This window comes from Salmo trutta, chromosome 28 (assembly GCF_901001165.1).
Source record: "Salmo trutta chromosome 28, fSalTru1.1, whole genome shotgun sequence".
NCBI classification, from domain to species: domain Eukaryota; kingdom Metazoa; phylum Chordata; class Actinopteri; order Salmoniformes; family Salmonidae; genus Salmo; species Salmo trutta.
Window position 1 is genome coordinate 3,190,702 of NC_042984.1, and position 16,078 is coordinate 3,206,779.

The following is a 16,078-nucleotide window of genomic DNA, read 5'->3' on the forward strand; positions in this document are numbered from 1 at the left end:
GGGAGGCTTGCTAGAAAATGTGAGTTAAGAGTACAGATCTCAAGTCAGAATAGGCCCTCTGTCGTCGAGTTATCAAGACTATGGCAGTGGTCACTCTCTCTCTCTCTCTCTATCTTCTCTCTCGTCTGCCCCAGGAGTCATATACGTGTGCCAGTCTGGCTGTGGGCTCTGTTCTGCAGCTGGTTGATAAGGTCATGACCTCAGAGCTCCAGAATGGATTCTCTGTTGCTAGGTAAAATAATGATTTGTACTGTATAAACATTTATAATTGGTCTGTCACAGCTTTTTATCAGTCTGAAGATATTGTTTTAAACAGAAATATTGTCTGAATGTAACGTATTTTAGTTGTGTTTGTAGTGGTTGTTTTGAATTGACTGTGTGTCCAGACCTCCAGGCCACCACGCCCAGGTAGACCAGATGAACGGTTACTGTATGTTTAATAATCTGGCCATCGCAGCGCGCTACGCACAGACACACCATCGGGTGGAACGGTGAGTCACATCACTGATCGCTTGATTGGCTAGTTTTTAAATCGTTTATTGGTTGCTTGCAGAGTTCTGATTGGTTGGTTGCAGTGTTCTGATTGGTTGGTTGCAGTGTTCTGAGTGGTTGCTTGCAGAGTTCTGATTGGTTGGTTGCAGAGTTCTGATTGGTTGGTTGCAGTGTTCTGAGTGGTTGCTTGCAGAGTTCTGATTGGTTGGTTGCAGAGTTCTGAGTGGTTGATTGCAGAGTTCTGAGTGGTTGCTTGCAGAGTTCTGAGTGGTTGCTTGCAGAGTTCTGAGTGGTTGGTTGCAGAGTTCTGAGTGGTTGGTTGCAGAGTTCTGAGTGGTTGGTTGCAGAGTTCTGAGTGGTTGGTTGCAGAGTTCTGAGTGGTTGATTGCAGAGTTCTGATTGGTTGATTGCAGAGTTCTGATAGTGGACTGGGATGTGCATCACGGCCAGGGGATCCAGTACATTTTCCAGGAGGATCCCAGGTAGGTAACACTACTGTGTTGTTCATCTGAACCTCAGTGGCTACGGATACAGACTTTCTCTATCTCAATTTGCCCAGGTTAAAAATCCGGATATTTCTGTGCATGTACAGGAGTTATTTTTACATAGCTGAGTGCCTTCATAATGGGAATGTTTGTTCAAATCGCCGCAGGGTTTTTATTTCAGCTATTCAGAAACATGAGGCAGAGACATAGGCTACATCAACATGCTTCAGAAGAGGGTGAGTAAAGAGAGAGCAGCAGCTATGTGAAGGGAGGGGGAGAGAGCAGCAGCTATGTGAAGGGAGGGGGAGAGAGAGCAGCAGCTACGTGAAGGGAGGGGGAGAGAGAGCAGCAGCTACGTGAAGGGAGGGGGAGCAGCAGCTACGTGAAGGGAGGGGGAGCAGCAGCTACGTGAAGGGAGGGGGAGAGAGAGCAGCAGCTACGTGAAGGGAGGGGGAGAGAGAGCAGCAGCTACGTGAAGGGAGGGGGAGAGAGAGCAGCAGCTACGTGAAGGGAGGGGGAGAGAGAGCAGCAGCTACGTGAAGGGAGGGGGAGAGAGAGCAGCAGCTATGTGAAGGGAGGGAGAGAGAGAGCAGCAGCTACGTGAAGGGAGGGGGAGAGAGCAGCAGCTACGTGAAGGGAGGGGGAGAGAGCAGCAGCTACGTGAAGGGAGGGGCAGAGAGCAGCAGCTACGTGAAGGGAGGGGCAGAGAGCAGCAGCTACGTGAAGGGAGGGGGAGAGAGAAGCAGCTATGTGAAGGGAGGGGCAGAGAGCAGCAGCTATGTGAAGGGAGGGGCAGAGAGCAGCAGCTATGTGAAGGGAGGGGGAGAGAAGCATCTACGTGAAGGGAGGGGCAGAGAGCAGCAACTACGTGGAGGGAGGGGAAGGGAGAGCAGCAGCTATGTGAAGGGAGGAGGAGGGAGAGCAGCAGCTACGTGGAGGGAGGGGGGAGAGGGAGCGGGAGAGAGCAGCAGCTACGTGAAGGGAGGAGGGAGAGCAGCAGCTACGTGGAGGGAGGGGGGAGAGGGAGGGGGAGAGAGCAGCAGCTATGTGAAGGGAGGGGGAGAGAGCAGCAGCTATGTGAAGGGAGGGGGAGAGAGCAGCAGCTATGTGAAGGGAGGGGGAGAGAGCAGCAGCTATGTGAAGGGAGGGGGAGGGAGCAGCAGCTATGTGAAGGGAGGGGGAGAGAGCAGCAGCTACGTGAAGGGAGGGAGAGGGAGCAGCAGCTATGTGAAGGGAGGAGGAGGGAGAGCAGCAGATACGTGGAGGGAGGGGGAGAGAGCAGCAGCTATGTGAAGGGAGGAGGAGGGAGAGCAGCAGATACGTGGAGGGAGGGGGAGAGAGCAGCAGCTATGTGAAGGGAGGAGGAGGGAGAGCAGCAGATACGTGGAGGGAGGGGGAGAGAGCAGCAGCTACGTGGAGGGAGGGGGGGAGAGCAGCAGCTACGGAGGGAGGGGGAGAGAGAGCAGCAGCTATGTGAAGGGAGGGGGAGAGAGAGCAGCAGCTATGTGAAGGGAGGGGGAGAGAGAGCAGCAGCTATGTGAAGGGAGGGGGAGAGAGAGCAGCAGCTATGTGAAGGGAGGAGGAGAGAGCAGCAGCTATGTGAAGGGAGTGGGAGAGAGCAGCAGCTACATGAAGGGAGGAGGAGAGGAAGCGGGAGAGAGCAGCAGCTACGTGAAGGGAGGGGGAGGGAGCAGCAGCTATGTGAAGGGAGGGGGAGAGAGAGCAGCAGCTATGTGAAGGGAGGGGGAGAGAGAGAGCAGCAGCTATGTGAAGGGAGGAGGAGAGAGCAGCAGCTATGTGAAGGGAGTGGGAGAGAGAGCAGCAGCTACATGAAGGGAGGAGGAGAGGAAGCGGGAGAGAGCAGCAGCTACGTGAAGGGAGGGGGAGGGAGCAGCAGCTATGTGAAGGGAGGGGGAGAGAGAGCAGCAGCTACATGAAGGGAGGAGGAGAGGAAGCGGGAGAGAGCAGCAGCTACGTGAAGGGAGGGGGGAGAGCAGCAGCTACGTGAAGGGAGGGGGAGAGAGCAGCAGCTACGTGAAGGGAGGGGGAGAGAGAAGCAGCTATGTGAAGGGAGGGGGAGAGAGAGCAGCAGCTATGTGAAGGGAGGGGGAGAGAGAAGCAGCTATGTGAAGGGAGGGGGAGAGAGAGCAGCAGCTATGTGAAGGGAGGGGGAGAGAGAGCAGCAGCTATGTGAAGGGAGGGGGAGAGAGAAGCAGCTATGTGAAGGGAGGGGGAGAGAGCAGCAACTATGTGAAGGGAGGGGGAGGGAGAGCAGCAGCTACGTGAAGGGAGGGAGAGCAGCAGCTACGTGAAGGGAGGGAGAGAGAGCAGCAGCTATGTGAAGGGAGGGAGAGAGCAGCTACGTGAAGGGAGGGAGAGAGCAGCTACGTGAAGGGAGGGAGAGAGCAGCTATGTGAAGGGAGGGGGAGAGAGCAGCAGCTATGTGAAGGGAGGGGGAGAGCAGCTACGTGAAGGGAGGGAGAGCAGCAGCTATGTGAAGGGAGGGAGAGAGCAGCTATGTGAAGGGAGGGAGAGAGCAGCTACGTGAAGGGAGGGAGAGAGCAGCTATGTGAAGGGAGGGAGAGAGCAGCTACGTGAAGGGAGGGAGGGAGCAGCTACGTGAAGGGAGGGGGAGAGAGCAGCAGCTATGTGAAGGGAGGGAGAGAGCAGCTATGTGAAGGGAGGGAGAGAGCAGCTACGTGAAGGGAGGGAGAGAGCAGCTACGTGAAGGGAGGGAGAGAGCAGCTATGTGAAGGGAGGGAGAGAGAGCAGCAGCTATGTGAAGGGAGGGGGAGCAGCAGCAGCTATGTGAAGGGAGGGGGAGCAGCAGCAGCTATGTGAAGGGAGGGGGAGCAGCAGCAGCTACTTTAGAAAAACTAATGTGTGTGTAAAATAACACATGCGCAGAACGTGATCCTTTGAGGAAGAGGTTTCCAGAGGGGTGGGTGGTCACGGGGCGAAAAACTCTGTTTCCGTAAACCTGACCAAATAAATGTATGGCTGTCATATGAGTGATGTAATCCCCCCTCTTTCCCTCTCTTCCTGTCTCTATCTCCCGCTCCTCCTCTCCTCTCTCCTCCTCTCTCTCCTCTCTCCTCTCTCCTCCTCTCCTCTCTCGCTCCTCTCTCTCCTCCCTCTCTCCTCCTCTCCTCTCTCTCTCCTCCTCTCCTCTCTCTCTCCTCCTCTCCTCTCTCTCTCCTTCTCTCCTCTCTCTCTCTCTCTCTCCTCCTCTCTCTCTCTCCTCCTCTCTCTCTCTCTCCTCCTCTCTCTCTCTCTCTCTCTCTCTCTCTCCTCCTCTCTCTCCTCCCTCTCTCCTCCTCTCCTCTCTCTCTCTCCTCCTCTCTCTCTCTCTCCTCTCTCTCCTCCTCTCTCCGGTCAGCGTTCTGTACTTCTCAGTCCACAGATATGAGGAGGGTTTGTTCTGGCCCCATCTGCCCGAGTCAGACAGCAGTGCTGTGGGCACCGGTTCTGGAGAGGGATACAACATCAACCTGCCCTGGAATAAGGTACTGGTTACTGGACTAGTTACTGGACTAGTTACAGGACTAGTTACAGGACTAGTTAAGCCTCATCTACCTCTACTGTCATTATCTCCTCAGTGTTTACCTTTTATTCTGTTTTTCTAATGTTGTTGTATTGATACTTTATCTAGTAGTTTGTAAAATGTGGTGATATTGAGGTCTGTTCTTTTCCTTTGTCGACAGATTGGAATGAAAGATGCAGACTACGTTGCAGCATTCCAGCAGCTTCTTTTGCCTGTAGCCTATGAGGTATAGTCGTTGAGATGGCTGTTAGACTTCCTCAATAGTTTGGGTTTTATATAACGTAATAGAACATAGAACATGCAGATGATGTTCTTAGAAGAATAGGAACATTCGGACGATGTTCTTAGAGGAATAGGAATATTCGGACGATGTTCTTAGAAGAATAGGAACATTCGGACGATGTTCTTAGAAGAATAGGAACATTCGGACGATGTTCTTAGAGGAATAGGAACATTCGGACGATGTTCTTAGAAGAATAGGAACATTTGGACGATGTTCTTAGAAGAATAGGAACATTTGGACGATGTTCTTAGAAGAATAGGAACATTCGGACGATGTTCTTAGAAGAATAGGAACATTCGGACGATGTTCTTAGAGGAATAGGAACATTTGGACGATGTTCTTAGAAGAATAGGAACATTCGGACGATGTTCTTAGAAGAATAGGAACATTCGGACGATGTTCTTAGAAGAATAGGAACATTCAGATGTGATTTCCCCCATAACAGTTTGTTTGTTGCAGTTCCAGCCTCAGCTTGTCCTGGTGGCAGCAGGTTTTGACTCTGTGATAGGTGATCCCAAGGTAAGGAGAACCAAATATGAATTTTCTTTATCTACAAGTTGATGTGATACAAATTGTATATTATTTCTGAAAGATCTTGTGTGTTTTTACCCTAGGGGGAGATGTCTGCCAGTCCTCAGTGTTTCTCTGTTCTGACTCACATGCTGCTGGGCCTGGCTCAGGGGAAGTTGCTGCTGGCTCTGGAGGTAACAACAAACCACATGTCTTTATTTAGCTTCCATTACACATGCAGCCCAAATCAGATCTTTTGTCACTAATTGGTCTTTTGACCAATCACATCAGATCTTTTGACACTAATTGGTCTTTTGACCAATCACATCAGATCTTTTGACACTAATTGGTCTTTTGACCAATCACATCTGATCTTTTGACACTAATTGGCCTTTTGACCAATCACATCAGATCTTTTGTCAATAATTGGGCAAATGAAAATGATTCTGCTGCCTGTGTAAATGCTGAGTTGGGGTAGGTTGAGTTGGCTTCCATACCACATTATATATCGACATTAACTGCTTGCGCCCACTTTTATGGTTAAAGTCAATGTGTGTTGAATGAAAGAGATGTGTTTTATAAAGTTATATTGAGTGACGTTGATGGCGCTTGTTTCATGTTTTCAGGGCGGATATAACCTGCAGTCCACAGCAGAGGGGGTGTGTGCCTGTCTGAGGTCACTATTGGGGGAGTCCTGCCCCCGCCTGGGGTCACCATCCATCCCGAGTGACAGTGCACTGAAATCCATCTCCAGGTCTATCTCTGCTCTGTACCCTTACTGGACCAGTCTGCAGGTACTGGGTAAGTGCTGGAGAACCCCTTCATAACCCCTTATAACCCTTTAAACCCATTCATAACCCTTTAACCTCTCTGGGCTAGGTGGCACCAAATCGTCCCACCTACGTAACAGCCAGTTGAATCCTGTGGCGCGATTTTCAAAACCTTTGAAATGCTATTACTTCAATTTCTCAAACATATGACTATTTTACAGCTATTTAAAGACAAGACTCTCGTTAATCTAACCACACTGTCCGATTTCAAAAAGGCTTTACAACGAAAGCAAAACATTAGATTATGTCAGCAGAGTACCCAGCCAGAAATAATCAGACACCCATTTTTCAAGCTAGCATATAATGTCACAAAAACCCAAATCACAGCTAAATGCAGCACTAACCTTTGATGATCTTCATCAGATGACACACCTAGGACATTATGTTATACAATACATGCATGTCTGTTCAATCAAGTTCATATTTATATCAAAAACCAGCTTTTTACATTAGCATGTGACGTTCAGAAAAAGCATACCCCCCGCAAACTTCCGGGGAATTTACTAACAATTTACTAAATTACTCACGATAAACGTTCACAAAAAGCATAACAATTATTTTAAGAATTATAGATACAGAACTCCTCTATGCACTCGATATGTCCGATTTTAAAATAGCTTTTCGGATGAGCACATTTTGCAATATTCTAAGTACATAGCCCAGCCATCACGGGCTAGCTATTTAGACACCCCGCAAGTTTAGCCTTCACCAAAATCATATTTATTATAAGAAAAATGGTCTTATCTTTCCTGTTCTTCGTCAGAATGCACTCCCAGGACTTCTACTTCAATAACAAATGTAGGTTTGGTCCCAAATAATCCATCGTTATGTTCCATCAGCGACGTTTTGTTCGTGAGTTCTAGACACTATCAGAATGGTGAATCACGGTCGTGCGCATGGCGCATTTCGTGACAAAAAATGTCTAAATATTCCATTACCGTACTTCGAAGCATGTCAACCGCTGTTTAAAATCAATTTTTATGCAATTTATCTCGTAGAAAAGCGATAATATTCCGACCGGGAATCTGCATGTCTGTAAATAGAGGGAAAAACAGAAAGGCGGGGGCGGGCAGTGCACGCGCCTAAGCCTTTTGTCTGCTGATAGACCACTTAGCAAAAGCGCTCGTGTGTTTCAGCCAGGGCTTTGAATTACATCATTCAGGTTTTTCCCGGGCTCTGAGAGCCCATTGGAGACGTGGGAAGTGTCACGTAACAGCAGAGATCCTTAGTTTTTGGAAGAGATGTCAAATAAAGCAAATAAATGGTCAGACAGGCCACTTCCTGTAAAGGAATCTCTCAGGTTTTTGCCTGCCAAATGAGTTCTGAGTACTGCCCCCTAGCCCCAACAGGTTAAACCCATTCATAACCCTTTAAATCCATTCATCGCCACTCTATCAGCCATTCATAATAATTCATAACTCATTTATAACCATTCATAACCCCCTTCATAAATTTGTGGATTATAAACCATTCATAACCCCTCTATAACTCCTTCATAACCTCTTCATAACCCATGAATAACTCCTTCATAACCTCTTCATAACCCATCATAACCATTCATGACTGTGGTATGTCTCCAGAGGGAGGGCCTCTATCAGACAGTGACCCCCTGAACCCAGCCCTGACCCCAGCAGAGAGCAGTGAAGAGCTCTGTGAGGAGAGAAGAGACAGCTTGGACCTGACCACGGGCCTGGTGTACGACCAGAGGATGATGGAACACCACAACATTTGGGACAGGTAGGAATCAATCTAAGACACAAGAAAATGTGGGACAGGTGGGAATCAATCAAAGACACAAGAACATGTGGGACAGGTGACAATCAATCAAAGACACAAGAACATGTGGGACAGGTGGGAATCAATCAGACACAAGAACATGTGGGACAGGTGCGCCACTGAGGCCCTGTCCAGAAACATATTCCCCTCCCTTGAAAGCAGTACCAGTTGTCACTCAGTGGAAACTCCTTGCTAAATAAAATCAATATTAAATCATCCCCTATCCCCGAGGGTTCCTTCACTATCCAGCCCTTGCCTCATGTTGAATGTACTGTATGTAAATAATGTCCTTTGGTTGTTGGCAGCCACCACCCAGAGCTTCCCCAGAGGATCCAGCGTATCTTCTCCCGTCATGAGGACCTGGGCTTGGTGTCCCGTTGCCTGAGGATACCGGCTCGACTTGCCTTAGAGGAGGAGCTGGCTCTGTGCCACAGGTAACTTCTACCAAAAACAAATTAAAGATATAGGGTTATTACTGGTCGTGTAGGGTTATTACTGGTCGTATAGGGTTATTACTGGTCGTATAGGGTTATTACTGGTCATATAGGGTTATTACTGGTCATATAGGGTTATTACTGGTCATATAGGGTTATTACTGGTCGTATAGGGTTATTACAGGGCTATTACTGGTCATATAGGGTTATTACTGGTCGTATAGGGTTATTACTGGTCGTATAGGGTTATTACTGGTCGTATAGGGTTATTACTGGTCGTATAGGGTTATTACTGGTCGTATAGGGTTATTACTGGTCGTATAGGGTTATTACTGGTCATAAAGGGTTATTACTGGTCGTATAGTGTTATTACTGGTCATATAGGGTTATTACTGTGTCTAATCTATGTCTGCAGCTTGGAGCACATAGCCAAGATCAAGGCCACAGAGGGGATGAAGACGAGAGACCTTCACAGACTGGGAGATGAGTACAACTCTATCTTCATCAGTACTGAGAGCTACAGGAGCGCCCGGCTGGCTGCTGGGGCCTGCTTTAATGCAGCACAGGCTGTTCTGACTGGACAGGTTAAACACTACCTCCCATCACGTTAACCTCTTACCCTGCTGTGTCCAGTAAATGTTAAAGTTAGGTACTCAGGCTACCTTTTTGTGAGGACGTGGGTTTCTTTTCCCCCCCCCACACATGTCCCAAAATGCTTTTGCGAAGCTTATATGAAGGCCTTACGAAGGGGGTTATGAATGCTTCGTAAAGTCTTTGAAGTTGATGTTTGTTGAAAGAGCATAGCTTTCTATTAGTTAACATGTTAACATAGTTAAGTATTATCACACTTAAGGTTGGACAATTGCGTCCAACCTTAAGTGTGATAATACGCAGGTTTTCCAGCAATCCTGGTTATAGGATTCCTGGATTTCCTGATCGGCCTTCCCTGTGGCTCAGTTGGTAGAGCATGGTGTTCGATTCCCACGGGGGGCCAGTACAAAAAATATATATAAATCATGAAATGAAATGTATGCATTCACTACTGTAAGTCGCTCTGGATAAGAGCGTCTGCTAAAATGACTAAAATGTAAAAAATGTATTCCCTCCTGATTCCAGGTATTTTCCAACTGGTATTTTTGGAAAACTAGGGAATTTGGGGGAACTTCCTGGAATTTTGCAACCCTAATTATCAAACTGTTGTATGTCCCGCGCCCCAGGTCCGTAACGGCGTGGCCATCGTGCGCCCCCCTGGTCACCATGCCGAGAAGGACGCTGCCTGTGGGTTCTGTTTCTTCAACACTGCCGCCCTGACTGCCCGATACGCCCAGTCCATCTCCCAGCAGCCCCTGCGGGTCCTCATCCTGGACTGGGATGTTCACCATGGCAACGGAACACAGCACATCTTCGAAGAGGATGACAGGTACCTAGCCATGCCTATTCCATATCTAGTGCACTACTTTTAACGAGGGTCCAGAGGGGTTCCGCTGTGCTGCTTTTAACGAGGGTCCAGAGGGGTTCCGCTGTGCTGCTTTTAACGAGGGTCCAGAGGGGTTCCGCTGTGCTGCTTTTAACGAGGGTCCAGAGGGGTTCCGCTGTGCTGCTGTTAACGAGGGTCCAGAGGGGTTCCGCTGTGCTGCTGTTAACGAGGGTCCAGAGGGGTTCCGCTGTGCTGCTGTTAACGAGGGTCCAGAGGGGTTCCGCTGTGCTGCTGTTAACGAGGGTCCAGAGGGGTTCCGCTGTGCTGCTTTTAACGAGGGTCCAGAGGGGTTCCGCTGTGCTGCTGTTTATTCTCTCCTCTTTTACTCAATTGGAAATTGTGCGATGAGGATTTTTCTATTGATTCATTTCAACTCTGGTTCTCATGTCTGTCCTAATGTCTGTCCTGACCTCTGTCCTAATGTCTGTCCTAATGTCTGTCCTGACCTCTGTCCTAATGTCTGTCCTAATGTCTGTCCTGACCTCTGTCTTAATGTCTGTCCTAATGTCTGTCCTGACCTCTGTCCTAATGTCTGTCCTAATGTCTGTCCTGACCTCTGTCCTAATGTCTGTCCTAATGTCTGTCCTGACCTCTGTCTTAATGTCTGTCCTGACCTCTGTCTTAATGTCTGTCCTGACCTCTGTCCTAATGTCTGTCCTAATGTCTGTCCTAATGTCTGTCCTAATGTCTGTCCTGACCTCTGTCCTAATGTCTGTCCTAATGTCTGTCCTGACCTCTGTCCTAATGTCTGTCCTGACCTCTGTCCTAATGTCTGTCCTGACCTCTGTCTTAATGTCTGTCCTAATGTCTGTCCTAATGTCTGTCCTAATGTCTGTCCTGACCTCTGTCTTAATGTCTGTCCCTACCGCTGTCTTAATGTCTGTCCTGACCTCTGTCCTAATGTCTGTCCTAATGTCTGTCCTAATCTGTCCTGACCTCTGTCTTAATGTCTGTCCCTACCGCTGTCTTAATGTCTGTCCTGACCTCTGTCCTAATGTCTGTCCTAATGTCTGTCCTAATCTGTCCTGACCTCTGTCTTAATGTCTGTCCTGACCTCTGTCCTAATGTCTGTCCTAATGTCTGTCCTGACCTCTGTCCTAATGTCTGTCCTAATGTCTGTCCTGACCTCTGTCCTGACCTCTGTCCTAATGTCTGTCCTGACCTCTGTCTTATTGTCTGTCCTGACCTCTGTCTTAATGTCTGTCCTGACCTCTGTCTTAATGTCTGTCCTGACCTCTGTCTTAATGTCTGTCCTAATGTCTGTCCTAATGTCTGTCCTAATGTCTGTCCTGACCTCTGTCCTAATGTCTGTCCTAATGTCTGTCCTGACCTCTGTCCTAATGTCTGTCCTGACCTCTGTCTTATTGTCTGTCCTGACCTCTGTCTTAATGTCTGTCCTGACCTCTGTCTTAATGTCTGTCCCTACCTCTGTCCTAATGTCTGTCCTGACCTCTGTCCTAATGTCTGTCCTAATGTCTGTCCTGACCTCTGTCCTAATGTCTGTCCTGACCTTTGTCCTAATGTCTGTCCCCTGTTCCTCTCTCCTCCAGTGTCCTGTACATCTCCCTAACTAACTCCAACCCTCTCCTCTCTCCTCCAGTGTCCTGTACATCTCCCTAACTAACTCCAACCCTCTCCTCTCTCTCCTCCAGTGTCCTCTACATCTCCCTAACTAACTCCAACCCTCTCCTCTCTCTCTCCAGTGTCCTCTACATCTCCCTAACTAACTCCAACCCTCTCCTCTCTCTCCATTCAGTGTCCTATACATCTCCCTAACTAACTCCAACCCTCTCCTCTCTCTCCATTCAGTGTCCTCTACATCTCCCTAACTAACTCCAACCCTCTCCTCTCTCCTCCAGTGTCCTGTACATCTCCCTAACTAACTCCAACCCTCTCCTCTCTCTCCTCCAGTGTCCTCTACATCTCCCTAACTAACTCCAACCCTCTCCTCTCTCTCTCCAGTGTCCTCTACATCTCCCTAACTAACTCCAACCCTCTCCTCTCTCCTCCAGTGTCCTCTACATCTCCCTAACTAACTCCAACCCTCTCCTCTCTCTCCATTCAGTGTCCTATACATCTCCCTGCATCGCTACGAGGATGGGACCTTCTTCCCTACTTCAGAGGATGCACACTACAACAGAGTGGGCAAGGGGAAGGGAGCAGGGTTCAACGTCAACATCCCCTGGAACGGAGCCAAGATGGGCGACGCAGAATACCTGGCTGCCTTCCACTCAGTGGTCATGCCCATCGCTAGAGAGGTACGGTAACCTGCCACTCAGTGGTCATGCCCATCGCTAGAGAGGTACGGTAGCCTGCCACTCAGTGGTCATGCCCATCGCTAGAGAGGTACGGTAGCCTGCCACTCAGTGGTCATGCCCATCGCTAGAGAGGTACGGTAGCCTGCCACTCAGTGGTCATGCCCATCGCTAGAGAGGTACGGTAGCCTGCCACTCAGTGGTCATGCCCATCGCTAGAGAGGTACGGTAGCCTGCCACTCAGTGGTCATGCCCATCGCTAGAGAGGTACGGTAGCCTGCCACTCAGTGGTCATGCCCATCGCTAGAGAGGTACGGTAGCCTGCCACTCAGTGGTCATGCCCATCGCTAGAGAGGTACGGTAGCCTGCCACTCAGTGGTCATGCCCATCGCTAGAGAGGTACGGTAGCCTGCCACTCAGTGGTCATGCCCATCGCAGTAGGGATGACCAGGGATGTTCTCTGTTTAGTGAGTCCTCCAGATCAGAGGCAGTAGGGATGACCAGGGATGTTCTCTGTTTAGTGAGTCCTCCAGATCAGAGGCAGTAGTGATGACCAGGGATGTTCTCATGATAAGTGTGTGAATTGGACCATTTTCCTGTCCTGCTCTGCATTGAAAATATAACGAGTACTTTTGGGTGTCATGGAAAATGTAAGGAGTAAAAAGTACATTATTTTCTGTGAAATAAAAGTAAAAATTGTCAAAAATATAAATAGCCCAAATAACTACTTAAGTAGTACTTTAAAGTATTTACTTTACTTTAAAGTACTTTTACTTTACACCACTGGTGCTGCTGTAGGCCCATTATTTTGTCTTACTGAGATTTACTGTCAGGGCCCAGGTCTGTCAGGGCCCAGGTCTGTCAGGGCCCAGGTCTGTCAGGGCCCAGGTCTGACAGAATCTGTGCAGAAGATCTGGGTGCTGCTGTAGGCCCTCCTTGGTTGGGGACTGAAGCACCAGATCATCAGCAGACAGTAGATATTTGACTTCATATTCTAGTAGGGTGAGGCCGGGTGCTGCAGACTGTTCTAGTGCCCTCTCCAATTTGTTGAAGAGGGTGGGGCTTATTAAGCTGCATCCCTGTCTCACCCCACGGCCCTGTGGAAAGAAATGTTTTTTTTTTTTTTTTTTGCCATTTACTAATCTCCACTCGGCACAGCCAGAAGAGGACTGGCCACCCCTCAGAGTCTGGTTCCTCTCTAGGTTTCTTCCTAGGATGCTGTCTTTCTAGAGAGTTTTTCCTAGCCACCGTGTTTCTATATCTGCATTGCTTGCTGTTTGGGGTTTCTGTATAAGCACTTTGACATCTGCTGATGTAAAAACGGCTTTATAAATACATTTGATTTGGCTTGATTGACTCAGTGGTCATGGCCATCGCTATAGAGGTATGTACTGTAGGGCTCTGACTCTAATGCATACATGAATCATATACTGTAGTATATAAAATGTGCATTGTGGCATCATAGCTTGCTAGTGATTGTCAGTCAAACCAATTTCCCCTTGAGGATTGAACTAACGAATCTATTAGAAACCTATGATGTAGAAACGACTATATTTTAGTAATATGATTTACTTATTGTTCCACTTGGTGTTAGTTCAGTTATCCTCTCTGTCGTAAGCAAACTTAATGATGGTGTTGGAGTCGTGCGCAACAATGCAGTCATGGGTGAACAGAGAATACAGGAGGGGACTAAGTACGCACCCCTGAGGGGCTTCAGTGTTGAGGATCAGTGTGGCGGATGTGTTGTTGCCTACCCTCACCACCTGGAGGCGGCCCGTCAGGAAGTCCAGGATCCAGTTGCAAAGGGAGGTGTTCAGTCCCAGGGACCTTAGCTTAGTGATGAGTTTTGATGGAACTCTGGTGTTGAACGCTGAGCTGTAGACAATGAACAGAATTCTCACATAGGTGTTCCTTTTGTTCAAGTGGGAAAAGGGCGGAGTACAATGGAAATTGTGTCATACAAGGATCTGTTGGGGTGGTATGTGAATTGGATTTGGTCATGGGTGTCTGGGATTATTGTGTTGATGTCAGCCATGACCAGCCTTTCAAAGCATTTTATGACTACAGATGTGAGTGCTACGGGCTACCTTTGCGTTCTTGGGTACAGAGACTATGGTGGTCTGCTTGAAACATGTATTACAGACTGGGTCAGGAAGAGTTTGAACATTTCAGTGAAGACACCAGTTGGTCAGGGCATGCTCCGAGTACTCGTCCTGGTAATCAGTCTTGCCCTGCTGACTTGTGAATGTTAACCTGTTTAAAGGTCTTGCTCACATCAGCTACGGAGAGCAAGATCACACAGTCATCTGGAACAGCTGGTACTCTCACTCATGATTCAGTGTTGCTTGTCTCGAAGCGGACATAGAAGACATTTAACTCATCTGGTAGGCTTGTGTCACTGGGCAGCTCACGGCTGGGTTTCCCTATGTAATCCGTGATAGTGTGCAAGCCCTGCCACATCTAACGAGCGTCAGATCCGGTGTAGTAGGATTTGATCTTAGTCCTGTATTCACGCTTTGCCTAATTGATGGTTTGTCGGAGGGCATAGCGGGATTTCTTAAGTGTCTGGGTTAGTGTCCCGCTCCTTGAAAGCGGTAGCTCTAGCCTTTAGCTTGGTGCGGATGTTGCCTGTAATTTATGGCTTCTGGTTGGGATATGTACGTACGGTCACTGTGGGGACGACGTCGTCAATGCACTTATTAATGAAGCCGGTGATTGATGTGGTAAACTCCTCAATGCCATTGGATGAATCCCGGATCATATTCCAGTCTGTGCAGCAAAACAGTCCTGTAGTGTAGCATCCGCGTCATCTGACCAGCCGGTGATTGATGTGGTAAACTCCTCAATGCCTCACACAAACAGTCAGTATGGAAATGAATGGTTGTGGTGCAGTTTATCACGTCAATGTTTCTTATGTTTATTTATTAAACAGTTATTTTCTTACCCCCTCTCCCCACTCTGTAGTTTGACCCAGGCCTGGTGCTGGTATCAGCAGGGTTTGATGCAGCCAGAGGGGACCCTCTAGGAGGATACCAGGTGACCCCCCCGGGCTATGCCCATCTCACCCACCTCCTGATGGGACTGGCAGGCGGCAGAGTATTGGTCATCCTGGAGGTTAGTGGTCTGCATTAACACACGCACGCATACACACATACCTTTGATAATACAGTGGTAGCAATACAAGGTTATAACATCTATAGAAAATACAGAAATGCCAATGTTGGAGGTGTTGCTGTTTTATATTCAGAACCACATTCCTGTAAAGATTAGAGAGGATCTCATGTTAAATACTGTTGAAGTAATATGGCTACAGGTTCATCTGCCTCACCTAAAGCCCCATTCTGGTGGGAAGCTGCAATAGACCACTAAGTGCTAACAGTCAGTATCTGGATAATATGTGTGAAATGCTTGATAATGTATGTGATATCAATAGAGAGGTATATTTTCTGGGTGATTTCAATATTGACTGGCTCTCATCAAGCTGCCCACTCAAGAAAAAGCGTCAAACTGTAACCAGTGCCTGCAACCTGGTTCAGGTTATCAGTCAACCTACCAGGGTAGTTACAAACAGCACAAACACCATTAAATCATCAACGTGTATTGACCACATGTTTACTAACGCTGCAGAAATCTGCTCTAAAGCCGTATCCACATCCATCAGATGTAGTGATCATAATATAGTAGCCATATGTAGGAAAACCAAAGTTCCAAAGGCTGGGCCTAATATAGTGTATAAAAGGTCATACAATAAGTTTTCTGTAGTGATTCATATGTTGATGATGTAAAGAATATCTGCTGGTCTGTGGTGAGTAATGAGGAGCAACCAGACGCTGCACTTGACACATTTATGAAACTACTTATTCCAGTTACTAATAAGCATGCACCCATTAAGAAAATGACTGTAATAACTGTTAAATCCCCTTGGATTGATGAGGAATTAAAACATTGTATGGTCGTGGGGGCAAAAGGAATGGCAAATAAGTCTGGCTACA

General features: G+C 48.1%; 1 protein-coding gene across 1 annotated transcript in view; it reads left to right on the top strand.

The window, feature by feature from the left end:
- Positions 1-16,078, top strand: part of hdac6 (histone deacetylase 6) — a gene marked incomplete in the record, with an annotated part of 39,644 nt that overhangs the window by 8,543 nt on the left and 15,023 nt on the right. Inside the window, 13 exon segments of the mRNA XM_029718327.1 lie at positions 387-491; positions 906-974; positions 4,357-4,483; positions 4,682-4,747; positions 5,264-5,323; positions 5,419-5,508; positions 5,941-6,115; positions 7,725-7,881; positions 8,226-8,354; positions 8,770-8,938; positions 9,572-9,774; positions 11,897-12,089; positions 15,051-15,200. Of these exon segments, the coding sequence (XP_029574187.1) occupies positions 387-491; positions 906-974; positions 4,357-4,483; positions 4,682-4,747; positions 5,264-5,323; positions 5,419-5,508; positions 5,941-6,115; positions 7,725-7,881; positions 8,226-8,354; positions 8,770-8,938; positions 9,572-9,774; positions 11,897-12,089; positions 15,051-15,200 (1,693 nt within the window).